The sequence below is a fragment of the Sus scrofa genome, chromosome 6 (genome assembly GCF_054392235.1).
Source record: "Sus scrofa isolate SSC_HxYL_T2T_F1_AM1 chromosome 6, Sscrofa_HxYL_maternal_Yorkshire_Landrace_v2.0, whole genome shotgun sequence".
NCBI classification, from domain to species: Eukaryota; Metazoa; Chordata; class Mammalia; order Artiodactyla; family Suidae; genus Sus; species Sus scrofa.
Window position 1 is genome coordinate 171,028,358 of NC_139388.1, and position 26,833 is coordinate 171,055,190.

The 26,833-nt window shown below is 55.9% G+C and overlaps 2 protein-coding genes across 8 annotated transcripts in view; one reads left to right on the forward strand and one right to left on the reverse strand.

Annotated features, from left to right (window-relative positions):
- Window positions 1–188: 188 nt before the first annotated feature.
- TMEM53 (transmembrane protein 53) lies at window positions 189–26,260 on the forward strand. 4 transcript variants are annotated; one of them, XR_014808516.1, is made up of 5 exons: window positions 189–292; window positions 13,706–13,827; window positions 17,801–18,693; window positions 24,520–25,771; window positions 25,864–26,260. XR_014808516.1 is itself a non-coding variant. In XM_003482099.5 (3 exons), exons 1-3 carry the CDS (start codon window positions 232–234, stop codon window positions 18,452–18,454), a joined length of 837 nt encoding a protein of 278 aa, XP_003482147.1. In that variant the 5' UTR covers window positions 189–231; the 3' UTR covers window positions 18,455–19,323. The 4 variants fall into 4 exon arrangements, 1 of the variants encoding a protein (XP_003482147.1); XR_014808517.1 differs by having other exon boundaries at window positions 24,520–25,433; XR_014808515.1 differs by having other exon boundaries at window positions 24,520–26,260.
- The window catches only part of RNF220 (ring finger protein 220), a 244,529-nt gene continuing 238,775 nt past the window's right edge, over window positions 21,080–26,833 (reverse strand). For all 4 annotated transcript variants that reach the window (XM_003482102.5, XM_084965336.1, XM_084965338.1 and 1 more), the window contains 3 exons: window positions 23,011–23,119; window positions 22,788–22,862; window positions 21,080–22,075 (listed from right to left, as the gene is read on the reverse strand). In XM_003482102.5, the coding sequence (XP_003482150.3) occupies window positions 22,004–22,075; window positions 22,788–22,862; window positions 23,011–23,119 (256 nt within the window). In that variant the 3' untranslated portion in view covers window positions 21,080–22,003. The remainder of the gene's footprint in view (window positions 22,076–22,787; window positions 22,863–23,010; window positions 23,120–26,833) is intronic.

Below are 26,833 nucleotides of genomic sequence, written 5' to 3' on the forward strand. Positions count from 1 at the left end.
AGTGGGGCGGGGCGCTGTTGCTATGGCCGAGCTAGCCGGTTGCAGCGAGAGGCTCTGAAAGAGACTCGGTGGTTGCTAGGGCGGGAGGTCACAGAGCGCAGCTCAGGGATTGGGCAGCGTCGAGGGAGGTGGGTGGTGATTGGGCGGCGCCCAGGAGGCGCCCTGGTGAGGCGCGGACTTGCGAGCGTGAGTTCCGGCGAGAGGCCCGAGCTGAGGGCCCGCGGCTTCACGATGGCCTCGGCCCAGCTGGACTACACCATCGAGATCCCGGATCAGTCCTGCCGGAGCCAGGGTATGGAGCGGGGGTTGGGTCCGATCGTGGGGAGGTGACGGAGCGAGTCTTGGGCAGCAAGCGCAGCTGTGGCCCCGCCCCTCTTGCAGCCCCGCCCCCTCGCGGCCCACCCGCTCCTGGGGTCCCGCAGGTCCTGGACTTGGTCCGGCCAGAGAGCCCCGCCCCCTAGTCAGCCCCGCCCCAGAATGTTCGCCGCGTCCAAGCCCCGCCCCTTCACTGCGTCTCCGCCCACCTCCCCCAACCCAGCTTGGAGGTCTTTTCACCGTCTGTTTAGTGGGAGTTTTCCGATCCCTGCCCGGGTTTCTCTCCTGGTAGCTGAAGGCTGCCGAGGGCGGGGGCCCCCCTGATTCCACTGTTGGGGGGCGGGATTCCCACTGCTGTTGTTGTTAGGGGTCCGGCCTTTTTAGTCCCACCATTTTCCCCGAGGTCTTTGCAGAAGCCCACCTTCATCCCTCCCTCTCCACTCCTCCTGGAAGTGGTTAACCGCCGTCTCTGCCAGGAGGTAGAAGGTGGTTCACACCTGACTCCTCTCTTTAGTAGCTGGGTGACCTCTGGCAGTCTTCCTCCGGCTCTTTGCCTGGATTTCCTCATCTGCAAAACCGAGGCACCAATAGTCACCTCCCTCGTAGGGTTGTTGGTTGCGCAAGTGAGATTATTTGTGTAAAGGACCCAGCAGAGGGCCTGGCACGGAGTGTGTTTAGTGATTAACCTTTTCCTTCCTATCAGAAAGGTGTGGGGGAGGCGCCACCAAACCAGTAGCCTATAGAGCAGGTGTGGATCACTGGCAGTGTGAGTAGGATCAGGGGCCCAGGGCATGGAAAGTTTAGCCCAGGTGGGGAATTACGGTAGAGGAGCCTTGAAGCACACGCCAGCCTGAACTACACGTGCATTCCTCCACACGCCTTCACACCTCCCTTCGCACAGCCAGCAGCAGCTCAGCCTTTTCCGCTGCCACCATGGCATTCTTCCTAATGCCCAGGTTTGATTTTCTCACTGTTCTGTGTAAAACCCTTCAGTGGCTCCTTCTTGCCCGCAGGATAAATCAGGTCCAGATTCTTTAGCCCGCATTCAGAGTCCTTTATAATTTAGCGGCGTCCCTGCTTCTCGCTTTCATCCCTATGTCCTTCCACTGTTCAATTTGAGTTTTATGTTCTGGCGGCCCCAAGCTGCTTGTGAGTCTCTGCACACTTCTTGCTTCTTTGCTTTTGCTCTCGCTGCCTCCTCTCGAATGTCCTTTCCCCCGTGCCGTGCCACACTGCCACCTCCCCTGTCTGGTTTATCATGTCAGGCTTTGCTCAGATGTTACCTCCTTCAGGAGAGCCTTCCACACCCCTCCCAGAGCCTCTTGTGTCCCTCGGGTGGGGTCTAGGAGGGGAGGGCAACCCCCAGGCTTTCCCAGAACAAGCTGGCTCCAGACCCACTGTATTTCCCTCAAGCTGGATCTGCTGGCTGCGGGCTCTCGGGCTTATAGATGTAAATGTGCTTTTGAGGAGGGTTTCGCATCAGCAGGAGATGAAGCCAATTAATATTATTGCCCTCAGAGAACCCTCAGCTGCAAAGGGCTGGAGCTGCCTTCTGCATGGCCCAGGAGGGCAGTTCTCCCTCAGCCCAGGTGGGCAGCCTGGCGGTCTTGGTTTGCGTTTCAGTTCTACCTCCTGCTGTTCTATGGCTTTGATAAGTTATTGAACCTCCCTGAGCCTCAGATTCCCCGACTGTCAATCGGGAGTAATGAGAGTGCCTGCGTCACAACAAGGTGGTGACTGGGTGTGAGTGCCTGGCCTGGAGCAGGTGCTCTGTTGGCCTCTATTTCTTCCCCTGACGGCTCCCCTCCCTGCTTCAGGAGGTGGGGTCCTGGAACTGGCAGAAATCTCAGGGGGCCACTTTGTCCTGCATCCTTCTGCTAGCATGAGAGCATTCTGTTCTCATACCAGCCCCTTCCCTGTCAGGATGCTTCCTCCTTAATATCCTGGCCGGTTGGAGGCAGCTGGGATTGTTAGAAAGCACTTCCCTTTCTTGAGCCACAATGGGCCTTCCTGTCATTTCTTTCAGTTCAGCAGTTTGCGGTGTCCTGGCGGTGGCTTAGTTGCTGGTGCCTCAGAAGTGACTCACAGGCAGACTCCCTTTAAGGAGCCGTGTTTCTGGGGGAGGGCCGAGGGCTCAGAAGCAGGTGCTTTCACAATGATGTGGTAACTGCAGGGCTAGGGGGTCAGACGCAGAGTAAGGCAATCTGTTCCTCTCTTTTCAAGGGTCCAGCTTCCTCGCTCCAAGAGAAACACCTCCAGGGCCTTCAGCTGTTCCCCCGCTGGTGTGGCTCTCATAACCTTCTGCTCACTCCTCTGCTCTGGCTTCGGGTTCTCAGGCCTTCCGCTCTCAAAGTGTAGACTCAAGAGTTGAACTTGAGCCTGGAGGACCCCTCAGAAGGAAGTGACAGCACTGTGACCCCCTGAATCTCTTTGCTTCCCATCTGCAGACAGCTCCCTGCCAGCTGACATGCCTTCACAGAGTGGCAATCTCGGGGGGCTCCAGAGATCGATTCTCTTTGGCAGTTACTGTCCAGAGGTGGAGAAGCATGCATGACAGTCATGTTTGGTGTCTGGAATTCCTTTTCCCCCATATTTGAGCCTCAGGGCCACGGAGCCCAGCGCTGCTGTGAGTTCTTGGGGGGGAGCAGCTGCTGCGGGGACATCCGTTAGCAGGAAGGCAGCTGCAGATCTGGGGTCGTTCAGAGCCCAGGGGCCTTCTGCTGGGATTCCCACCAGCAAGTACCCGTGGCTGTCCGTGCCAAGTGAGGGTGGTCTGCCTGGTCCTTTGCTGAAGTCGACCCCTTGACCCGGCATTTCCCCCCCGCCCCAACCACTCTTCTCTGACCAGTGAGCCCCTCGCCCTCCTACCACCCGGCTCTCATCTCATTTCCTTGGGGAAGGTTCTGGGCTCTGGGCTCCCACAGCAGGGATCCCTGCCGTGTTGTTTGGAGGGCTTTGCTCACTGCCAGGGCCTGGGGAAGATGACATGCCAGATGAGCTGAAAGGAGGCATGTGGCAGCACTTTGGCCTGGCCCGAGCCGCTCTGCCATCCCAGGTCATGGCTGCGCTGCCCCTCCTTCCAGCCAGGGAATGGTCAGCCAAGTCCTCCCTACCCACTGCCCCCCTGTGGCTTGCTGGCAGGCCAGCAGGGCTTCTTAAAGGCACCCTGTTGCTCTCATGGTCAGTAAACAGTTCTAGAAATAATCGAGTCACAGAATTAATGGAGCTCCCTCTTAGAGTACAAAGAAAGCCTTGCAGGGATCAGAGGTGGGAAGCACAGGTTTGTTGTGAGCCCAGGCTAATTGTCAGGCGGCTCTTCTGCTAAGCACTGGCCGGGGTCAAAGAGATGTAGACCTGGACTTAACCCCCAGGAAGTTTCTGGCACCAGGGCAATAGTCTGGCTGGACCACAGTCCGGACCACCATGGTGGGCCCCGGGCTCGGCTGGCTTCCTGGAAAAGAGTGGCCCAGGCTGCAGCTGTCAGAGGGCTGGCAGGTAGATGGGGACCGACAGGAAGTGCAGAAGTAAGGGCGCTGGGAGGACGGAGGGTGGCCCAAGGGAGTGGGGCCTGGCAGGAGGCCGCGGCGAACTTTCAGGAGCGGACAGTGAGATGAAACCTCAAGAGCCATCACACCAGAGAAGCCTCAAGGGCCCAGATGAAGGGCGAGTTGGGATAGACCCCTCTTCTTGTCTGTGGGCATCCCAGAGGCACTTTCCCTGTCCCCCCAAAAATAGAGGCACTTCATTTATGTTTTCAATCTCTTGCTTTTTAAGGCTGCACCCATGGCATATGGAGGTTCCCAGGCTAGGGGTCGAATCAGAGCTCCAGCTGCGGGCCTACACCACAGCCACAGCCACACGGGATCTGAGCCGCGTCTGCGACCTACACCACAGCTCACGGCAACGCCGGATCCTGAGGCCACTGAGCAAGGCCAGGGATTGAACCCGCGACCTCGGGGTTCCCAGTTGGATTTGTTAACCACTGTGCCACAACGGGAACTCCTGTTCTTTAAGTCATGATCTCTTTCACGCATTAAAAAAACCCCTTCTTAATTTGTCTGTTTTCACCCAGGTGCCGTGCGAGGCCCTGGCTCTGAGCTCCAGACCTGATGGACCCTTTGCCAGCCTCCTAGGTCTCAGGGAGGTTTCTGCTCTTGACCACGGCCCGCTCGCATGCGGGGCCCGGCAGGAGTTCCTCTCAGGATTGTCGGAGTCCTTGGGAAGTGAGGAGCGCCTTACCCTGCCTGACAGATGGGGCACAGAAGCTCGGGGAGGCAGAGACACGGCCCAAGTTACCCCAGATTTCAGCTCAGGAGCCTCGCCCACAGCCTGTGCACAAGATTTCAGTTGCCGTTAGGAAGCGCTGCCTGGATACAGCCCCATTTCTAGGAAACAGTGAAGGACATACCCACAGAAAGAGGTGTCCATTAAAGTATTTTTATAACAGCAAAAGATTGGAAATAGCATCGGATCCAATAATGGGAGATGGCTCACCATAAATTATGAGATATTCTCTAGCCGCTCTGCAGCCACTAAAAAGAACGGTGTAGAAATATATAAACTGACAGGCAGCGGTGTTCACAATATATTGCTAAATGAAAGAAACCAGATTACAAAACAGTATGCTTCCAATTTTATGAAGTATTCATTTTCTACTTTTTCTGCAGTGAGCATGCATTCCTCATGAAGTAATAGTAATTCCAGTTCACTGAACTCTTGCTTTGTGCCCGGGTGACATGCCAAGCCCTCAGTGGCCATTATCTTACGTAGGCCTTTGCATTTTTGTCCCTGTTTCACAGAGAAGGAAATTGACGCTTAGGGAACTAGTGCAAAGTCTTGTTTCATAGTTATTAGTGGCAGAGCCACAGATTTGAATCCAGCTATGCTTTTTAAAATTTTAAATGATTTTTATTTTTTTCCGTCATAGCTGGTTTACAGTGTTCTGTCAGTTTTCTACCGTACAGCAAGGTGACCCAGTCACACATACATAAATACTTTATTTTTCTCACATTAGCCTCCATCAGCCTCCATCATACGTGACTGGATATAGCTCCCAGTGCTGTACAGCAGGATCTCATTGCTTATCCATTCCAAGGGCAACAGTTTGCATTTGAATCCAGATATGGTTTTATACACTATGCACGCTTTGATACCATGCTGCTATCCTGTGCTGTTATTTCAAAAAGGAGAAAAGAAAATTAAAAGTAATTTCTGGAGTTCCCTGGTGACTCAGTGAGTTAAGGTGTTGCCACTGCTGTGGCTTGGGTTGTTGCTATGATATAGGTTCAGTCTCTGGCCCGGGGAACTTTGGCATGCTGTGGGCCTGGCCAGAAATAAATAAAATAAATTGGTAATTTGGTTTAAATACAGGGACTATGAGACACCAGAACGTATTTCTTGGGAGTAGAGGAAATTGAAGACCCTTTTATTCTTTGCATTTTAGGAAGAAAACATAGGTTGGTTTTTATTTCTGGTTTTGTTTTGCCACACCTATGGCACGTGGAAGTTCCCAGGCCAGGGACCGAACCCACGCCACAGCAGTGGCAATGCTGGCTCCTTCGCCCACTGAGCCACCAGAGAATTCGTTTCTTTGTATTTCGAGTCCAGCTTGCAGAGGACAAGTGCACAGTGTCCACGGATCCTCATGCCTCATCAGCCCTTTGCTCTGACTTCTCCGCAGGCCCTGGGGATATACACGATCTAATTTGTGCTTTAGTTTTATGGCTTGAGCTGTTGAACAATAAAGTATGTATCTGTAATTCTCGTATTATCAGTGTCAGTGTTGTTTGCTGAGAAAAGTCCAGAGGACAGAAAACCCGTGAGATGAAATTTTTTTTGCGAGGTCCAAGGGCCTGCTGGGTCTCCATGATGGCTTTGACTTCTCAGCTGCCCTTGACTCTGCTGATACCTCCAGGCCCCCACCCCCCCACCCCAACCCCCAACCCCTGCTTTTTAAAAAATCATAGTTTAACTCTCATTCCTAAAGCGACACGCGTAGATTTTAAAAAGTGAGTTTCAAAAATCACGAAAAAGAAATTGCCTCTAATCCCAGAAATAATCGCTATTAATATTTGATGTCATTTTTCTGCACATAAATATGGATGTGTATATGTGTGTACATAGTTGTACATACTGCTTTGCAGCTTGCTTTTTTGCTAAATGTGTTACTGTGAATTTTCAAAATAACGTCATTGAGATATAATTCACATACTATAAAATTCACCCTTTTAAGATGGGCACTTTATTGGTTTTCGGTATATTCACAGAACTGTGCAACCGTTAACCACTGTCTCATTTTGAACATTTTCATCACCCTCCAAAAGAAGCCCTGAACGATTAGCCGTCTCTCCCTACCTCCCCCTTCCTCAAGCTCCCGGCAGCTGCTAATCTGCTTTCTCCCCTGTGGCTTTGCCCATTCAAAGCATTTCATATAAATGGCGTCATACCATAGGTGATTTTTGGTGTATGGCTTCTTTCACCTAGGATGTCTCTTCAAGGTTTATTCATCTTATGGTAGTCGCTTCATTCCTTTTTAAGATCAAATGATATTCCATTGAGTGGATGTACCACATTTTATTTCTCCATGTATAGGTGACAGGCATTTGGGTTGTTTCAGCTCTTTGCGTATCGTGAATAATGCTGCAGTGGACATTTTTGTGCAGGTTTTTGTGTGGACCTGTTTCCCGTTCTCTTGGGTGCATACCTAGGAGTGGAAGTGCTAGGTCATCCGGTAACTCCGTGCTTAATTTTTTCTTTGTTTTCGAGGAGCTGCCAAACTGTTTTCCAAGGCGGATGCATCTTTTTGGGTTCTCACCAGTAGTGTCTGAGGGTTCTGAACTCTCCACGTCCTCATCAACACTTGGTATATCTGACTTTTTGCTGATAGCCGTCCTAGTGCGTAGAAAGTGCTATTGCTTTGTGATTTTGATTTTCATTTTCCTGACGACTGTGATATTGAGCATCTTTTCATGTTCTTATTGGTCATCTGCACACCTTCTTTGGAGAAATGTCTTCCCCAATCCTTTGCCCATTGTAAAGTTGGGTTATTTGTCGTTTCATTGTTGAATTGTGAGCGTTTTTTAATATGTATTGCATACAAACCGCTTATCAGACATATGATTTGCAAATATTTTCTCCCCTTCTGTGGGTTTCTTCACTTTTTTTTTTCCCCTGGGGCCGCACATGCAGTATATGGAAGTTCCCAGGTTAGGGGCTGAATCAGAGTTGCAGCGGCTGGCCTACACCACAGCCACAGCAACGTGGGATCCGAGCCACGTCTTCGACCCATACCACAGCTCACAGCAATGCTGGATCCTTAACCCACTGAATGAGGCCAGGGATTGAACCTGTGTCCTCATGGCTACTGGTCAGTTTGGTTACTAGTGAGGAATTCCTACCATGTTAGGAATTCTTGGTTTCTTCACTTTTTGATGGTGTCCTTTTTTTTTTTTTTTTTTTTTTGGTCTTTTTAGGGCCACGCCTGCAGCATATGGAAGTTCCCAGGCTAGGGGTGGAATCAGAGCTGTAGCTGCTGGCTGATGCCACAGCCACAGCACCTCAGGATCCAAGCTGCATCTGTGACCTACACCACAGCTCACAGCAACACTGGATCCTTAACCCACTGAGCGAGGCCAGGGACTGAACTTGTATCCTCATGGATACTAGTCAGGTTCTTAACCTGCTGAGCCACAACAGGAACTCTATTGATGATGTCCTTTGAGGTATAAAGGTTTTCAGTTTTTTTTTTTTTTGCCACACCTGCGGCATGTGGAAGTTCCCAGGTCAGGGATTGAACCCAAGATGCCATTGTGACCTGGGCCACAGCTGTGGATCTTTAACCTGTTGTGCCACAAGGGAACTTCCAAAAGGTTTCAATTTTGAGGAAGTCCAGTTTATCTGTTTTTCTTTGGTTCCTTGTGCTTTTGGTCATGTCTAAGAAGCCATCCCTTAAGTTCACAAAGATTTTACTCTTACATTTTCTTCTAAGAGTTTTATAGCTCTTACATTTATGATCTGCTTTGGGAGTTCCCAGCATGGCTTAACAGTTAATGAACCTGACTAGCATCCATGAGGACTTGGGTTCGATCTCTGGTCTTGCCGAGTGGGTTAAGGATCCGGTATTGCCATGAGCTATGGTGTAGGTTGCAGATATGGCTCGGATCCCGCGTTGCTGTGCCTGTGGCTGTGGTGTAGGCTGGCGGCTGTAGCTCTGATTTGATCCCTAGCCTGGGAACCTCCATATGCCACGGGTGCGGCCCTAAAAAGACAAAAAGAAAAAAAAAATTATGATCTGCTTAATTTATTACTGAATATTTCCATATGATTAAAGATTTTTCTTTCATAGGAGTGGAATTACTAAGTCAAAGATTGCATGTTTCTGGACTTCCCATCATGCTGCAGCAAAAACTAATCTGACTAGGAACCATGAGGGTGTGGGTTCAATCCTTGGCCTTGCTTAGTGGATTAAGGATCCGGCATTGCCGTGAGCTGTGGTGTAGGCTGGCAGCTGTAACTCTGATTTGACCCCTAGCCTGGGAACCTCCATATGCCACGGGTGTGGCCCTAAAAAGCAAAAAACAAACAAACAAAAAACAACAACAAAAAAAGATTGCATGTTTTCGAGGCTTTTGTGCCCAAGTCGTTGTGACTCTCTTCTCTCTGTCATTTCCCTCCCTCTCCTTCCCCATCTCCCACTGCTCTGGTTCAGGCCTTTGCGATCCCTTGCCTTGTATGTTACAGAAGTCTCCGCCCTGCTCCTCACAGGCCCTTTGAGTGCAGTGGCTGAGTGCAGTGGCGTGGCCATGGTGCTGTGACAGTACAGAGGTGGGGCATCAACCCAGGCAGGTGATTTGGGGTGGGGAGTGAGAAGAGGTCCTGGAGGGAACCGGGGGGCTTCCGGGAAGTGAGCTGACCTAGCGGGTAGAGTGGGCATCAGCAAAGCAGCAACCTGGAGCATCTGCATCCTAGGCTGTGGAGGGAGGAGCTTGAGCACAGTCCTGGAGGCGGGTGCTGTGGCCTGGCGGTCCAGAGATGGAGGCTGGCTCTGCCACTTCCTGGCTGTGTGTTCTTGGGGGGAGAGACTTACCCCCTCTGTTTTGGTTTTTCTCATCTGTCAAATGGGAATAGCCATGGAAGCTAAGTCCTGGGATGCCCGCAGGACAAATGAGGCAGCGTATGCTGGGGTGGTGGCCATTCCCTGGGGAGGAGCAGGTGGAAGAAATCAGTGTTCTGTCTGTCGATGTACAGAGGCAGCCGTGTACACGGGTTTGGAGCCGGGTGGAAGGAGATTTGAGTGAGACCGAGGGCTTGGGCTGTTTATCCAGGGGGCCGGCTGGGATCGTGGCGACGAGCTGGCCTCTCAAAAGTCAGACTTCCAGGGTTTGGATCCCAGCTTCGCTGCTTCCTTATTAGTTGTCTAGCCATGAACACATTACTTACTATCTCTGGGGCTTAATTTGTCTTCAGTAAAATGGGAATAACAGTACCTGGTTCATAGGATTGTTGTGAAGAGCAAATGAGCTGATACGAAGGTGATGAGAAGGTGCCTGGCCGCAGGTCTCTTTCTGCTGTCACTGTGTTTGTTTTTCTCGGTGATGGCGAAGAGGAGGAGGTGGGAGCTGAAGCGGATGTGGAATTTGGAGAGGCTTTTGGTGCTTTAGGACCCAGCTGGGTTTGACTGCCTGCGCAGGGCCCTGCTAAGTCCTGGAGTACCCATGGGGGACTGAGCCAGTGCCCGAGTCTTCCCTGCCTGAGGGGCAGTGGCCAGAGGCCAGGCCACGGCAGCAGCAGGGGGAGAGGGTAGTGACCAGGGCAGCGAGTGTCACAGGAGCAGGGCTTTTACGGAGGCTGGAGGAATCATGATCCGGATGTGGCAATAAATAACAGCAGCCACAGCAATTCCTGTTCTTGCTCCGGAAAGGGCGGTGGGTAACCAGAAGAATGCCAGCTCTTTCTCCTCGGATCCATCCTTCACTTTGTAGCCACGTGTTCATTCATTCAGCACATTTCTGCTGAGTGCCTGGACAGGCCAGCTATAGAGCTGGGCACTGGGGATGTGGCAATAAAGTGACAAGCCCAGCCCCTGCTGTCATGGAGCCTCCTGGCTGAGGGAAAGAAAGATGTTACACAAATAATTGTGCAAGTCATTAATGCAGATGGGATCATGCTACTCCTCCAGTTCCAGAATCTTGATTCCCTTGCCCCTGCTTGGGATAAAACCCCGACTCTTAAGAATGGCTTGGGGCCTTGTAGGATCGGGCTCCAGGCCCACTCTTGGCAGCTTTCCTGCCGCCACTGCTCCCTCACCCAGGCTTCTCGCCTCCTAGGACGGCCTGCTGTGCCCAGACCGACCGCGATGTCTCCTTCAGGCCCTCTCTCCCAGCTGGCATGGTCCTACTGGTCCTTCAGCAGCCAGCACAGCAAGCGTGTCTTCTTTTGGGGGGCATTTCCTGGTCACTCTCACTCTTCAGCCACATTCCCAGAGCACCTTGCGCTGTCGGGATTACAGCACGCCTAGACTCAGAAGGGGCAGCCGTCCTCCTGTGGGAAGAGGTCATGACAAGGCCTCCGAGTTAGGAGTGGGCATGGAGAGGAGGGCCCTGGGAGCAGACTGGGTCAGGGGGGAGATGCCCCTGGGTAGGAGGAGCACCTTGTGGCTCGGGGGCAGGGCGGGGGGGGTGGCCTCGAGTGCCTGGCTGCACTGGGACGACCAGTCCCCTCCTTTTAAGGAGCATCGCAGAAAGCTTGGGCTCTGGGAGGAGGCAGTGCATTCGGGGTGTCTGTGTTCTGAGTTTCTTCAGGGCAGATGGGTGTTTGGTGAGGAACGCTTCCTACCTTGAGTTGGTGGAGCCAAGGGTGCCAGCAAGACCTGCGGTGGAGAAACGTGGAGTTTATAGAGGCAGCCGTGGGGGAGGAGCAGCTCAGAGCCCAGCAGAAGTGTCCGAACCTTCCCTGACCCGGGAAGCTCCACCGGGGGTGGGGCGGCCTCGCTTGGCTGCCTTCTGCGTGTTTGAGAAAAATCCCCAGATCCTCAGCTGGTGTCTTGGTGTGGTACCTGGAGGGAGTGCCATGGGCTGGGGGCAGGAGAGCCTCCTGGGGCCGATCTCAGAGATCTGGCTGCTGGACCTCAGAGGGTCAGAGGCAGATCCAAGCAGTAGCTACTGACTGTCACCCACGAGGCTCCCGCAGTCCCCGCTTCACGGGCAGTCATCCCCAGCAAGGTTGTGCTGGGGCCTCTCCCCCAGAAAGGCCAGTGCAGGTGAGGAGCTGCTCTGCCCAAGGCCAAGGTCAAGGGGCCACCAGGCCGAGAAAGGTGGTGAGAATACTTGGCGTGGCCTGAGTTGGAGCTGTGGGACCGTCTCCCTGGTCAGGGGAGCCTGGGAGGGCTGGCCGGGGTCAGCGAGGGGCTGAGGTGCTGGCAGCCCGTGCTGCAGGCTGAGCTGTGATCCAGCCTAGGGTCCCCGTGGGTGCGGGCAGTTAATCTCTGAAGGCCACCGTCGCCACCGCTGCAGAGCAGGAACACTGAACTTTTCAATCACATTAATTTTCGCAGGAAATTGTTGTCTTCCTTTTGTCCAAAGGTTAGTGATTTATATTTACCACCCTCTTAACTAGCCTCGAAATTTACTGTTGCCAGGTCACCACCAGCACCCATAAATCTCAGGGCGGCAGCTGAGCATAGCCAAGTGGCTTGATCCTTGGAAGGGTACACCCCGGCCCCTGTGGGAGGGCAGATAACTAGCAAGAGACCATCACTGCCCAGACGTCGTCCTGGGGGCTGAGTGCTCACTTGGCGGGGGAAAGGAGAGGGGGTCCGACCGACAGGGTTGCGGGGGCACCTCCAGAGGCAGCCAGGGGAGAGGCAGCCGGCTTGTGCCTCAGCGCCTTCAGTGGCGGGCTTCTCATTGTGGGCAGGGCTGGTGCACAGAAGGTCTTGGGTAGCTTAGGATGGGAGTAGGCACCAGATTCCAAGCCCCGTACTTTCTGTGTGACCTTAGGCAAGTAGCTTAACCGCTCGGTGCCTCAGTTTCCTCGTCTGGTGGGGGTGGTGTCACGGTTAAACCTCAGTAAATCCCTGCAGTTATTCTCTGCAGCACTGGGTCGGTGGCTTGGTAGCGGCTCTCAGACTCAGTCTGCTCCACTAACCTGCTTACAATGTCCTATCCGTTTCTCCTCTTAAAACCCTCTTCTTCCATCGGCTTGTGGAATTAGAAGAGAGGCTGGCAAACTTTTTTTTTTTTTTTTTGGTCTTTTTGCCTTTTCTAGGGCCGCACCCGTGGCATATGGAGGTTCCCAGGCTAGGGGTCTACTCGAGGCTGTTGCTACCGGCCTGCGCCAGAGCCACAGCAATGCAGGATCCAAGCCGCGTCTGCAGCCTACTCCATAGCTCATGGCAACGCCGGATCCTTAACCCACTGAGCAAGGCCGGGGATTGAACCTACAACCTCATTGGCAAACTTTTTCTGTAAAGGGCCAGTGCATATCCTAGGCTTTGGGAACCACATGGTCTCCGTTGCTACTCAGTTTTGCTGTTTTAGCGTGAAAGCAGCCATAGACGTTAGCCTGGCTAAATGCATAAGCTTGACTGTGTGCCAATAACACTTTATTTGCGGACACTCGAAGTTAAATCTTATATGATTTTCACATCATAAAACATTCTTCTTTTTTTTTTTTTTTTTTTTTTTTTTTGCATTTTAGGGCCTTCTCCGTGGCATATGGAGGTTCCCAGGCTAAGGATCGAATTGGAGCTGTAGCCGCCGACCTACGCCACAGCCACAGCATCGTCAGATCCGAGCCACGTCTGTGACCTACACCACAGCTCACGGCAACACTGGATCCTTAGCCCACTGAGAGAGGCCAGGGATCAAACTCACGTCCTCATGGATAATCATCAGGTTTGTTACCACTGAGCCACGACAGTGGTAGGAGTCCTTAAACCACGGAACTAAATAATAACTAATGGGAACCGTTTTAAAATGTAAAATACCTTTTTCTTTTTAGCTCAGATGTCATGGGAAAACTGATCATAGGTCGAACTTGGCTTGTGGCTTGTGGTTCACTGATCCCTGGGTTAGAAGGTGAAATGACAAGGAAGTATTTATCCGCTTTTCTCACTTAGGCTGTGGCTTTGAGTCACCAAAGAAAGGGGCCCTCATGTGGGTTTTCCCAGTTACCCTGCAGGGCCTCCCAAGAAGTCTAAAAGGTAACTGAAACAAAGGACAGGAAGGAGCCCCGTGGGAACCTGAGGTGCAGGGGCTGGCAGGTGCCAGGGCCTGGCATCAAGTGCTTCCCTGCCTGCAGCCAGAGCGGTGCTGGCTCTGGATAGGTCACTCACCCCAACCCTGCCCCCGAACTCCAGGGCTGACAGTCCTACCCTTTTTTTTTGTTTCAGAGGATAGCCCCAACCAAGGCGGGAAGGAGGCAGGGACTCGACAGCCTTTGGTGATTCTCTTGGGCTGGGGTGGCTGCACTGACAAGAACCTGGCCAAGTACAGCGCCATCTACCACAAAAGGGTGAGTACTGCAGGCAGGTGGACTCCCCAGTGGGCTCACTGGCCGAGGCTGGTTTGTCTGGCTTCTTTTATTAGACGCGGATGCTTGAGGGCAGGTGGAGACTGGCAGTAGGTGAGTGTGGCTAGAACAGAGGATGAAAGAAAGGGCACGTGTGAGGAGAGGAGGCTGGGGAGCGTCCTCAGGGGATTTAAGAGGGTGTGATGTTAGACTTTGATTCTGAGAGTCCCTCACTGCAGAGCAGCGAAAGGATTAGAGGGTCCAGGACTGGAGGCCGGGAAGTCAGCTTGTGGTGGTGCTCAGGATCTGGGAGCTGGTGGGGCTGGTGGAGGGGAGTTGATGGATCAAGGAGCTCAGTAGGAGGTAGCGTGGTCATTTGATGAGAGAGGGAGGGTGGGCACAGGGCCAAGGAGGGGTCCAGGATAATGTCAGGTTTCTGGCTGCAGCAGAGCCGCGTAGAGGCAGGTATGTTCTTTGAAACAAGGAACACAGAAGAGACGCCACCGGTTCTGGGGTGGACGGCATTCCTCCAGGGAGTGTGTAGAGGGCAAGAAGAGGCCCCGGACAGAACCCAAACTTCGAGGAGCAGAAGATGAAGAGGGTCCCACGTGGGAAGGAGGAGTGGCCACAGATGGACAGGAAAACTCGGCAATGAGACAGAATCCACAGGAAGAGAGTCTTAGGGAAACGGGCCACGGGAAACGGGCCACTGTAGAAGGAGAAAGATGTCCTTTCTTCTTACTCCGCCTCTGCTCCTCCTCTTATTATTAAAGTATAGTTGATGGATTTCCCATCGTGGCTCAGTGGTTAACGAATCCGACTAGGAATCATGAGGTTGCGGGTTCGATCCCTGGCCTTGCTCAGTGGGTTAAGGATCCAGCATTGCTGTGGCAGTGGCTTAGGCCGGCAGCTGCAGCTCTGATTCGACCCCTAGCCTGGGAACCTCCATATGTGGGAGCGGCCCTAGCAAAGGAAAATAAATAAATAAATAAATAAAGTATAGTCGATTTACAGTGTTGTGCCAATTTCTGCTGTCCTGCAAAGTGACTCAGTCATACATGTACATACCTTCTAGGAAAGATGCTCTTGAGGCAGAAGGCACAGGGAGGGGGTGATGGAGTGGAGAAAGCGATGCCAGGGAAGACAGGGTGGTTGCGGTGGCACGGTGGCAGGGTACGGCTGGGAAAGGAGGGGGTGCCTTTACTCTCTGGTCAGGGGGCTATGATGAGGGTAGAGAAAATCATTTTTATTTTATTTTATTTTTTATTTTTTTGCTTTTAGGGCCTCACCCGAGGCATGTGGAGGTTCCCAGGCTAGGGGTCTAATTGGAGCTACAGCTGCTGGCCTATGCCACAGCCACAGCCATGCAGGATCCGAGCTGCATCTGTGACCTACACCACAGCTCCTGGCAACGCCGGATCTTTAACCACTGAGGCCAGGGTTGGAACCTACATCCTCATGAATACTAGTCCGGTTTGTTACTGCTGAGCCACAGCGGGAACTCCCATTTTTACATTCTCATCGAGTTTCCGGTCCATATTCAGATTCTCTGATAGTCACCAAAGTGTTCTTTACAGCTGGCTTTCCCAAACCAGGACCACTCCAGAATCTTCCACGGCATCTAGTTATTTTGTTTCTTAAGCCTCTCTTAAGTCTAGAGCAGTCCATTTTTTTCTGGTACTATCTTAGTGAAGAGCCGGGGCTACCAGGGAATATTTCTAGGAGTGTGTGCTCCTGAATGCTGCTGGAAGGACAGGACGACGGGGCCTGAAACGTGTCATGGGATTTAGCTCTTTGGGGATGTAGGCGACCCTGGTCAGAGTGGGGTCAGTGGGAGGGGACCAGGTGGAGAGGGTGAGGGGGTCAAAGCTTGTCTAGGAGGGTGAAGAGAGGGTAGGACAGAGTGAGACGGGGACATGGTGTAAAGGCAGAGGCTTTTAGCAACTTTAACGAGATTGGCTTGAGCAGAAGTCTGGAGCGGGAGATACCGGCAGGTGAGGTGAGGACGGAGGGGGGCAGGCTGGGACTGCGCATGTGCGGAGGCTGGATGGCGGCAGGCTGGGACTGCGCATGTGCGGCCGTGGGGCGAAGGTTGGCTGGCATCAGGGGGAGCGAGGAGACTGGGATCTGACTGGCAGCGAGAGCCCAGTCCTGGGCACAGGGGCTTCTAAGGAGCATCTGGCTGGGGAGGTGGCAGCGGGGATGCCACGCACCTTGGAAACCTCAAAGCGAGGCCCAGGGCGGCTGGGCGTGCGTGCCCGTCGCGGGGATTGTTGGGCCTTCACAGGCCAGCTGCGTGCGTGTACTCGCAGGTGCTGTGATGTGGCGGGCACGCCGCCCTCAGAGACGGCACCTACAGCACGAGAGCGCTTCTGGGAGGAGTGTGCGTGTGCGCGTGTGCACTCCTGAAGGTCGTGCCTGCCGTCGTTTGGGTGCTTGTGGGTTTGCGGTGGTGTCTATGCTTTTTCGTGCCCTCAACGGGTGGTACGGTGGGTGCCCTCGTGCGTGGTAGGCGCCGTGGGCATCTGCACCTCTGGAGCGTGGCGCGGACAGGCTGTGTTTGGTTCCAGGAGTCCCGTGTGTGTGGTGGTGACGTGGAGTGTGTTCGTGTCCGTGGGCCATGCCGTGTGTGGGTTGAGGGTGGGTGGAAAGCCATTTCGCATCCCCTTGGGGACTCAGAACAGAGCACTCTGTAGAATCTACCGGAGCTGAGGTGGCATCAGCGACCCGCACCCCCCCGCAGAATCGCGGCGGGGGATGCTCAGGTACACTAGGGCCCTGGTGAGAGCAGGGCCAGGAGGAGCTGGGGCAGGTGTGCGGCAGTCAGTGGGAGGCTGATGGCAGGGTTCCCTCCGCTGACGGTCCTGATTTGGCTGCGGGTCCGTCAAGTGCTGTGCCTTATAATCTTCTCCCTGCTATTACTCCCACCACCACTCATGACTGCTGCTCTTAGTTGAGAACCTATTTTGTGCCAAGTGCTGTTTTGGGCACTTGAGTTACATCTTTTCATTTAATTTTCCCCATACACCTATGAGACAGATGTCATCCCAACTTATAGATGGGGACACAGACTCAGAAAGATGAAACAAATGGCTCTTCACCGCCTACTGTTCATGAGCAGTGGTGCCAGGAATTGAGCCCAGAACCGTCTGACCCCAGAGCTGCCCTGACAGATGGCCCTTTGTCTCTGGCACACGGTAATGAGAGAGGACGAGGACTCAGGGTGGCATTGGCTGCCTTTTCCTAACTGGCTGGAAGGCGATCTGTGTGGAGACCTTGAGCTGTACTTGACCTGGGCATTGAGGGGTGCAGAGGCCTAGAGAGAGTTTAGCTAAGATTTTAGAATTTGAGGAACAACGGCATTAACTGTATTTGGAATTTCAGGGCGAGTGGGAGGAGTGACCCCAGGCCTTGGAACCAGACATTTGAACTTGGACTCTGTTCTCAGGGCCCTGTAGGAAGGTGGCAGTGGCTGGGGCCTGACTGTCCCTGTGTGGGTCTGGCTCACGAGTGGCCTCCGGTGGTCAAGGCTGGGCCTGCAGGCCATGTCTGAGGCGCTGGGTCTTGTTGGGGGTACCTGCTTGTCCCTGGGTGGTAGGGAGAGTGAAGTGGGGTCACTGCAGCAGTCCGAGCAGTGGGGGCCTTAAGTGGGCCAGACTTGAGCAGATGATGGTGGTGGGGGGGAGGCAGGGTGCAGACCAGAGTGGGGAGACTGCCTTCTGGTCAGCCCAGATGTCCCCAGAGCTGAGGGGACTTGGCCAGCACGAAACGATTATTCCACAAGTGGACCTGGAGTATACCAGCCCCCCGGAGGCACCCGTTGGAGAGGTGCGCAGGCACCCAGGCCGCAGCAGGCCCGGAGCACTGTCGGGTGTATGGGCCTGTGGATGGGAGCCGCTGGACGCTTCTGACCTTAGCTGGTCCCCACCTCCCCACCCCAGCCCTGGGGACCGACCAGGCCTCTCTCCTCTCCCAGGGCTGCATCGTGATCCGATACACAGCCCCTTGGCACATGGTCTTCTTCTCCGAGTCCCTGGGCATCCCTTCCCTTCGTGTCTTGGCCCAGAAGCTGCTGGAGCTGCTCTTTGATTATGAGGTCGAGAAGGAGCCCCTGCTCTTCCACGTCTTCAGCAACGCCGGCGTCATGCTGTACCGGCACGTGCTGGAGCTCCTGCAGACCCAGCGGCGCTTCTGCCACCTGCGGGTGGTGGGCACCATCTTCGACAGCGGTCCAGGTGACAGCAACCTGCTGGGGGCTCTGCGGGCCCTGGCAGCCGTCCTGGGGCACCGGCCCGCCGCGCTGCGCCTCCTGCTCCTCGCGGCCTTCGCCCTGGTGGCCGTCCTGGTCCACGGCCTGCTGGCCCCGCTCACGGCCCTCTTCCACACCCACTTCTACGACAGGCTGCTCAACGCAGCCTCTCGCTGGCCCGAGCTCTACCTCTACTCAAGGGCCGATGAGGTGGTCCTGGCCAGGGATGTGGAGCGCATGGTGGAGGCACGCCTGGCACACCGGGTCCTGGTGCGCTCCGTGGACTTCGTGTCGTCCGCACACGTCAGCCACCTCCGCGACTACCCCACCTACTACACCAGCCTGTGCGTCAACTTCATGCGCAGCTGTGTCCACGGCTGAGGTCGCTGCCCCACCCGCCTCACCCCCGCTCCGGAAATGAATTCCCGACGTTTCCCCCCCCCCCAAGGCCCGCCTCCGAGGGCGGGGCCGCTTCCGGTTCAACTCCCGGCGGCCCTCTGGGACCCCGCGGTGGTCCAGTAGACAGCTCCGCTGGGCCTCTGTGCCTGCTTATCCCAGGATCCCAGGGGCAGGAGCGCCTGGGCAGGTCTCTGCGGGAGCCACGCAATGCTTGTGTTTGGGTAAGTGCAACAGCCAGGATGCTGATTGCTGTGGCATTCGGGCTGTAAAGAGGTACCAAAGCCAGGGGCTGGGGCTGGGGCTCAGCCCCAGCATCGATTCCTTGAATGGAAGGTGAGCTGTGCAGGGAGGTGCCAGAGGGTAGGGTCAGGCTGGGCCGGGGGCCGTGATCTCTGCTGAGGCCCGGGAAGGGCAAAGCCCCACAGTGTGGAGCGCCGGCCCCATGGATCCCACTTGGCAGTTCACACAAAGAGGCTTCTCGTTGCCAGGGAGTCCAAGGGGGAAGCCACACGGGAAGCTGAGGCAGGTGGACTGTCCGGCTCTGCCATGCTTTGCCAGGAAGCCGCCGGATCCAGGAACGTTGCGAGATGTGTGTGTAGTGGGCCGACGGATTGGGGAGCAGGAGGATAGCAGCGCCACAGGGGAACTAGGACCAGCCGGGTCAGGAGCCCTAAAGACCAGAACCAGAACCATTGGCCTGAAACAAACCTTTGTGTCCTTGAGGGAGGCCCATTTGGGTCCTCTGTAGGCAGGAGGCGGCTTCAGCCTGAAGAGTTGTGTATCACCTGTCATTCTATCACTGCTGCACAGTGCTAGCCATAGTAGGCATTCAATAAATATTTGTTGATTGAGTGGGCTTACTGTGGTGATCCAGGGGCTTGGGGTGGGGCAGGGACGGGCTTTGAAAGTTTGGCAGGCAGTGAAGGAGATGGTGGGAAAAGCTCTGGTTGGCAACTGACCCCTGGTAGTCTCAGGGCTGATGGACCTTCTGTGTCTAGAACCAAGCTCTCCCTGCAGTGCCTCCGCCCTCTGGGACGCTCCCACTCCTGCGGCAGCCCGTTCCTGTGCTGTATGGCTGCACTCCTAGCCATGGCCAACAGGTGGCAGTGCTGCTTGTGCCATGGGACAGAGCTCAAGGATCCCACAGCAGGGCGGGTCTCAGGCCCTCACTCTGGGTGAACAGTTTCCTATGAGAGAGCATGTGGCCCCAGGGTGGAGTAACCAGCCATCAGGGACCTACTGAGTCCAAGGCAGGGAAAGGGGAGAGTAGAGATTCGAAAGGAGCCGGCCTGATGCGACGTGGGCCCTGTGTACTTCTCTTCCCAAACCTCAGCCACTACCGGGGCTGCTTTGCCTCAACAGGCCACATACCTTCCCGAGAATCTTGGGCCCCAGGATCCTTGTGTTCAGAACATTCGGTGCCATCAAGCCAGTCTGGGGTGTTCCTTCATGGAACTTCAACCAAGGTGGTTTGCCATCTGAGTGCAGAGGACAGGCGGTATCGACTGGACCTGACTCTGATATTCACTGTGGGCATCCCAGGGGAGATGGGGTGTGGGTCTGGTGTGAGGGGCTGTGTGAAGGAAAAGAGCCTGGAGTCTCAAAGATAATCTGCTGTCTCATAACCTAGCGGCATCTTGTTTTCTCGAAATGGCTTTCTGTGGTGGGCAAGGACTCAGCTGCAGTGCTGAGCACCTGTCCAGGCACGGGGATGCTGGTTACTCACCTGCATTGGGCAGCCGTGGGGATGGGGATAGAACCACATGAAAAGGCTCCATCTCCACTGCACAGCCTCCATTCCCTTTTCTTCCTGTCTTTTCAGGGCCGCACCCGCGGCATATGGAGGCTCCCAGGCTAGGGGTCTAATTGGAGCTGTAGCCGCCGGCCCACACCACAGCCACAGCAACGCGGGATCCGAGCTGCGTCTGCGACCTACACCACAGCTCACGGCAACACTGCATCCTTAACCCACTGAGCAAGGCCAGGGATCGAACCTGCAACCTCATGGTTCCTGGTCGGATTCGTTAACCGCTGAGCCATGATGGGACCTCCCCTGACTTCTGGGTAGAGGGGGTTCCTGCCGTTTGATCTAGACAGTGGCGATACCAGGCTGCTGGTGGCAAGGATGGCGAATAGAAGCAGCTCTGGGGAACTGAGATGACAATTCGGTTTTCAGTCCCTAGTTCGTGTCAGGGGACTAGCGAAGGACAGAGGCTTCTAGGGCTTATGCTTCCACCCAAGCCCATGGCTGCTCCAGCCCTAGACTGGGGGTTAGAGCTTGCATCCCCTCTGTACCCCCAAGCTCTGACCTCTTCTGTGATTAATGAGCTGACGATTCTGCATCGATAAGGAATTAACCTGGAGCCCCTACCCATCAATAGTCAGGAGTCCAGGTCCCAGCCCCCACCCCGACAGTGCTCCAGGCCCCTGAGCAGACCCCACACCGCTTTACAGACCCGTAGCCAAGTCCTTTCCCCCACACCGCTGCCAGAAATTAACCTCTTCAGTGCTTCTCCTCCTCCCATCCCATCATCCACCCCGCCCTACACACACACACACACACACACACACACACACACACACACACACACACACACGGAGGCGGCAGCTGTTTATACTGGTTTAATCCATGTCAAATGTAGTTTACAAAGGGAAAGGACAAGTACCTTTGTATAGAATATACAGACACAGCATCACACCATGGGGCCCACGGGAAGGGCAGGGGAAACCACACTCCGCCCTGGGAACAGCAGCTCTAATCCCAGGAAAGGTTCTCGGCGGCAGAAGGCTGGGCAGCCAGGAGCACCCTCATCCAGTCCCAGTCTCAGCCCCCGCTTCAGCTCGGCTCCCCTTCCTGTGCCTCCCCCCTCCCCCAACTCCTTACGAAGAGCCCCAGGAGCTAAGACTAAGGAGAGGATCATGTCCCTGGGGGCACGTGCCCCACGTCTGGGAGAAGAAATATACACCACTGAACACCGAGCACATGGGAGAGGGAGGGGACACCACGGGAGGGGGAGGGGAGGCAGGCGCCTCAAGAGGTGGATGGGCCGAGCCCCCAGCCAGCCCGGAGGAGGCACTGCTCCCAGGTGATCTTAACAAAAGAAGAAAATCATACAACCAAAGGGGCGGGGACGGGGTAGAGGGCGAGGAGTCGTCCCATTTATACACAACATTGTAAACATACACGGTCTATATTACATGTGCTTCAGTCTGGTGTTTGCATGTCTGTCCGTCCATCTGTCCGTCTGGGGGCTGGATCTCAGGAGCCTTGCCCGGCTGCGCCCTCCGCCCCGCCTCCCTGCTCCGCCCTGGGAACAGAACCTGGAACAGGTATGGTTCCCAATCTTGGTGGGAGCCAGCAGGCGGGGCCTGCGCCTCAGCCTCCACTCTGGCTCCAGAGTCCTGTGTGTGTGCATGTGTGTGCGTGCATGTATGTACACGGGGAGCCTGTGTGCGCGTATGTACAAGGGGGGTCACGTCACAGGCGGGGCAGGTGGGGCGCCGGAGGCAGGGCCTGCCTGGGTGGCCAGCTCACAAGTAGATTCTCCGCAGGTCTCCGGGCGCTGTGATGGTGTTGCACTGAGGGCAGAGCTTCTTGGCACCCTGCGGGGAGAACGAGGAGGGCTCTGGACACACCCCTGCTGCACACGGGAGCGCCCGGGCCTACAGCACGTCGTCCCGACCGGCTGTGTGCTGGGACCTCGGTCCTGTCTGCCTGTCTGCCCGGGCTGGGCAGGCACGGGCGGCCTCTGTGAGCAGGCAGGCCTGCTCCTGTGTTGGGGGGACGCCAGGATCAAACCGCCTGGCCAGCCCCGCAGCGGGAGCCCCGGTAATGAGAACAAGGCTGGTCCAGCTGTGGCTGCCTCGGCCCTAACGAGATTACACGCAGCCTTTGATCAGGACACAGAGCCCACGTCCCGGCCTTTTATTGCTGTCTCCGGGCGACATTTTAATGGCTGCTCCGGAGCGAAGAACAGGAGCAGGAGCAGAAGGAGCTTAGAAACGGGAGGGGGAGGGGCCAGGGCCGGGGCCCTGGTCCCGCCGGCCCCCACCCAGCCCCCTCCCGAGCCGGGCCTTCTGGGGTGGGGGCCCGGGGGAAGGGAGCGGGCGGTGCACCCACTGGCGGGACCAATGTAATAAACGTGGGGGGGGAGAGAGGGCAGTGAGATGGGGGGCGAATATCCTGCTTCCGGCTGTGTTCTACGCTTCTGGTCCCCCGCCCCTTGGCCTCCCCCCACGCCGGCTGGAGCCTGCGCACGGACATGGGGACAGGACCCCAAACGGCCACCCGCTCCCGACCCCCATGCCACTTCACCAGGGTCCGCAGCCAGCACTCCTCACAGTGCACGTGCCAACACTGGATGGACGTTAGGGGCATCGAATAGGAGTCCTGGGGAGAAGATGGGCAGAGAAGGGAGGGGTCACTCTGGGGCCGTCCCACCCCTTACAGGGCCCAGACCACAGGGCAGAGACCCTTGCCATCCCCCCAGGGAGCCCTGCAGCCTGAGCAGGGGCACCCGAGGATCCCTGCCTCTCACCATGCAGATGAGGCATTTGTAACGGTCCCCACGGGATAGCTGCCGTTCAAGTTCCCTGACCCGAGCCTTCAGGGCCTCAAATGTGGTCACAGCTGAATCTTCGGTGATTCTGTGAAGAGGATGGCACGTAGGGCAGGCAGCAGGCTGGCACCCCTAACCTGAAGCTCCAGCCCACTTCTCCCCCGAATTCCAGAGCCTCACCCCCCACCCCGCCCGCGGCCAGATCTGCAAACCCCACGTTCCAGCACCCTTCTCTGCTACTCCCCTCCATCCTGGTAGCTTCCTAAACCAGACAGACACCCGGGAAGCACTGTAAAACTACTTCCTCCCAGTCACGCCTGACATCCAAACTGTGGCCATCTAGCTCCGAGTACCCCTGGCATCTCCCCTTCCTGGCCTCACTGCCACCGCGAGTCCAGGGGCTCCTGCTCTCCTCTGTGGACACGATGCACCGTCCTGAAAGGCCTCGGCCTTCGGCCCTCTCCTTCCCTCCCGTCCTCCCAGCACCTGGAACTGCGCAAACCCAACCACTTCTACTTCCCACATTTCAGCGTCTCCCTCAGGGTAAAGCCCTGCCAAGCTCCTCACCAGCTTACCAGGGCCTCCCTGGACCAGCCCCAGCCAGCGGCACCCTCGGCACCTTGCCACGCACTTGACGCTCCATCCACACCGAGCCACTGAGTTCCTCCCACACCGGTTTCCACTCCTTTGGCCTCTCGGCACCTTCTGCTTCCTCTAGGTCACTCCCAGCCCCCCCCCCCCAGCTCTTTCTTATCATTCAGGCCTCGTCCCCACCTCCCCCTAAAAGCCCTTCCCGAGCCCCCAGCCAGTACCCCGGATGGTGGCTGCCTCTTCTGTGCTTACGACACCCCGTGGTCAACTTCACCCCAGCAGCACCCTTGCAAAATGTCTTTGTCTCCTCTGCTTGACTCACTTCCCTGAGGGCAAGCGGCTCCCTCCACCAATATTGACTCTGGATATTAGCCCCACACTAGGCGTGTGAGTGTGAACAAACATTTGCTGAAGAGCTGGTCCAACCCCCCGGGGAGAGCCAGAGAGGCGGGGACGGGACGAGGCCCACGTAATGAGGTCCCTACCTCAAGGGCTCAAGGGGTGTTTCCTCCCAGGCATGGCCAAGGCCCTGATGGCCCTCACCTGCTGCCCAGGCCCTGCACAAGGTCCTACAACTGCCCAAAGGCTCCCTGGGCTGCGAGACGCAACAAGGACTGGCCCAGGCCACCTCCAGGAGCGAGCCCTTCCATCCCCCTACAACAAGCCCACGGAACCCGAACGAGCTCTCGGAGGGGGAAGAGGGCTTCCTGGAAGGGGAGGAAGTATGGTTCCGGAGGTGGGCCTTAGGGAATGATACTGACAGTAATATCAATAAAAGGGCTAAAATTTATTACGTGCTTACTAAACGCCAGGGATCGTATTGAGGAACTAAGAATGATCTTATTTACACCTCACAAAACCCCCCGGAGGAGATGCCAACACTTCTGTTTTCTACAGAGGAAACTGAAGCACAGAAACACTGAGTAGCCTGCCCAAGGTTTGCAGAGTGGGGGAGACGGGATTCCGATCCCAGCAGACCGACTCTGTGACCGACCGCTAACTGCGTAGCCTTTCCACTCACTGCACTCGCGACGCCCAGGAGGAGACGAGCCTCCAGGCCGAGGGAAGAGCAGGAACCAAGGCCGAGAGGCCCAGGAGCATCATCTGGCTGCAAGGCTCCCGTGTAGGTGAGCAGAGGTGAGCCCAAGGAAAGGGGGCGATGTCCAGGAAGCCCCCAGGCCTGGAATCAGGAAGGGAAGTCTACCCTTCGGACTATTTACAGGAAGTTGTTGACGACGTGGGAAGAGATCTGCAAAGCGGTAAAAGCTGAGGTTTAAAAGGTGTATTCGAGCAAATGAGGCGGAAACACCAGGGTGGTGTGTGGGGCCGGGATCACCTCCTAGGGTGGGACAGACAGCTGGCCCAGAAAGCCTGAAAAGCTGACAGGTGGTCTGTCCCTGCTGGGCTGAAGCGGTCACGGACAGGGGCACGCAGGTAGGATGGTGAGAAACACTCCTTGGGCAGCGACTGACTTCGACCTCTGACCTTGCTCTTTCAGGGCACTAGCAGTGACAGTGGGACTTCCTGATGGCCGTGTCCTTACCACAGGGACGCTCTAGATCCCTAGGTCCATGACTCTTTCTGCCCTGCCTCTCTGGGAAAGCTTAGAAAGGCTCTGACCACAACTCTTTCTGGCCCTGGCTGGCAGATTTCCCGGGAGCATCCACGCAACTTCCCAGCTCTGGGAGGGCTTCACCAGCAGCTCCCCCCCAAACACCTGCACCTGCTCCTCCCCCAGCACCGTGCCCAGTGCTGCATGGGCCACCCCCATCTGGACTGCTGCTAAGTTCCTGACAAGGAGACAAGGACAGGTAGCTGTGCTGTGCTTCCTTCCCCTCCAAGGGCTAGGCTGGGCACCCGCCTCATCCTATGCGGTTATTTCAAACACTGGAAAACCAAGGTCTGGGGCTGAGCACAGCCGGCCCCAGAGTAGAAAACTGACTCTCAAACCCCAAACCAGATAATAAGCTAGAGCCAGGAAGGTAAAAGGATGGGGCCAGGAGAGAACGAAGCCATTTCCCGCTCCATCTCCAAAAGCTCCAAGGTCACGTCCAACTCCAGAGCCCATTGTCTTGGGTTTGCTCAGCACCTAACTGGCCTCTATTCTCTGCTCTGGTGAAACACCCAATCCTCCAGGCCCCTGCCCCAGGTAGGCTGTGAGCTATTCCCGAGCATCCCTAGGACACAGGGTGGAGAGTTTCTTGGAAGAAGCCATGTCACCCTGCCTTTCTCCTTCCCTAGGTTGTGAAAAAGATCTAGTATGGGAACCCAAAATATGTAGCGCGAAGAGAGGTCACAGGGACCGAAAGGCCCCGGTCTTGGCAGATTCCGACCCAGCGGAGATCTCTGCACACGACTGAGCCAGTCCCTAGCTCACCCCGGAGTCCTGCCCACCAGTGCTTGTGCTCACACAGGTGGGACAGAAACCCCGGCTCCCCCGGCCCTTGGCGGGTAGGACCTTCATGGATGGCCACTGGCTCTGGCCCCCACCTCCCCCTTGGGCGCCATCCCTGATTAATGATCTTGTCTTTCTGATTTATGAGCAGCCCCTCCAGACGAGGGTGGGCGCCCCTGATGGCCCCGCCCGCCCCGCTCAGCTGGAGTAGGAGAGAATTATTAAATAAACATCCATACGTCATCCCCCCCCCCACGCTGGTTGCGCCGAACCCGTGCGGCCCGCTCCGGCGCTGACACGGAGCAGCTGCGGTGATTCATGGGCAGCCGGGCCCCGCGCTGCGGCCCATACATCATGCCAGCAGCACTCGCGGCCCCGGCCGAGATAAACTGATCAACCACAACGGGCTGGAATGAATTTATGACAACACAAAATGGAGGGAAACAAATGGGAGGTGACCCTGGGCCACCGACCCGGCCCTGCGCTGGCCTGCAATCCACTCTCCTGGCAGGAGGCAAGATGGAACACTGGCCCTGGAATGAAGAGGCTGCCTTTTAACCCCGGGCAACCCAGCCTCCAGAGGAGGGTGGGGCGGGTGCGAGGCGTTAAGCAATGGCCAACATGGCAGCTCCAGGCTGCCAGAACCAGCCTTGCCTGGGCTTCTGGAAAGGTGGGGAGATGCCCAGCTGATTCAAATCCTTCTGGCTCCTGAGGATCCAGGCCAAAGGTTGCCCAGCCCTGGGAGACGTGCTAATGGATCCTGTCTTCCACCGTCAGAGAACACAGGCCACAAATTCCTACCAGAAGTGATGAGAC

Coding starts and splice junctions, on each gene's coding strand:
- TMEM53 (XM_003482099.5), top strand. CDS start 232: ATGGCCTCGGCCCAGCTGGACTACACCATCGAGATCCCGGATCAGTCC. Junction 293..13,705: donor TCAGTCCTGCCGGAGCCAGG/GTATGGAGCGGG, acceptor TTTTTGTTTCAG/AGGATAGCCCCAACCAAGGC. Junction 13,828..17,800: donor GCGCCATCTACCACAAAAGG/GTGAGTACTGCA, acceptor CTCCTCTCCCAG/GGCTGCATCGTGATCCGATA.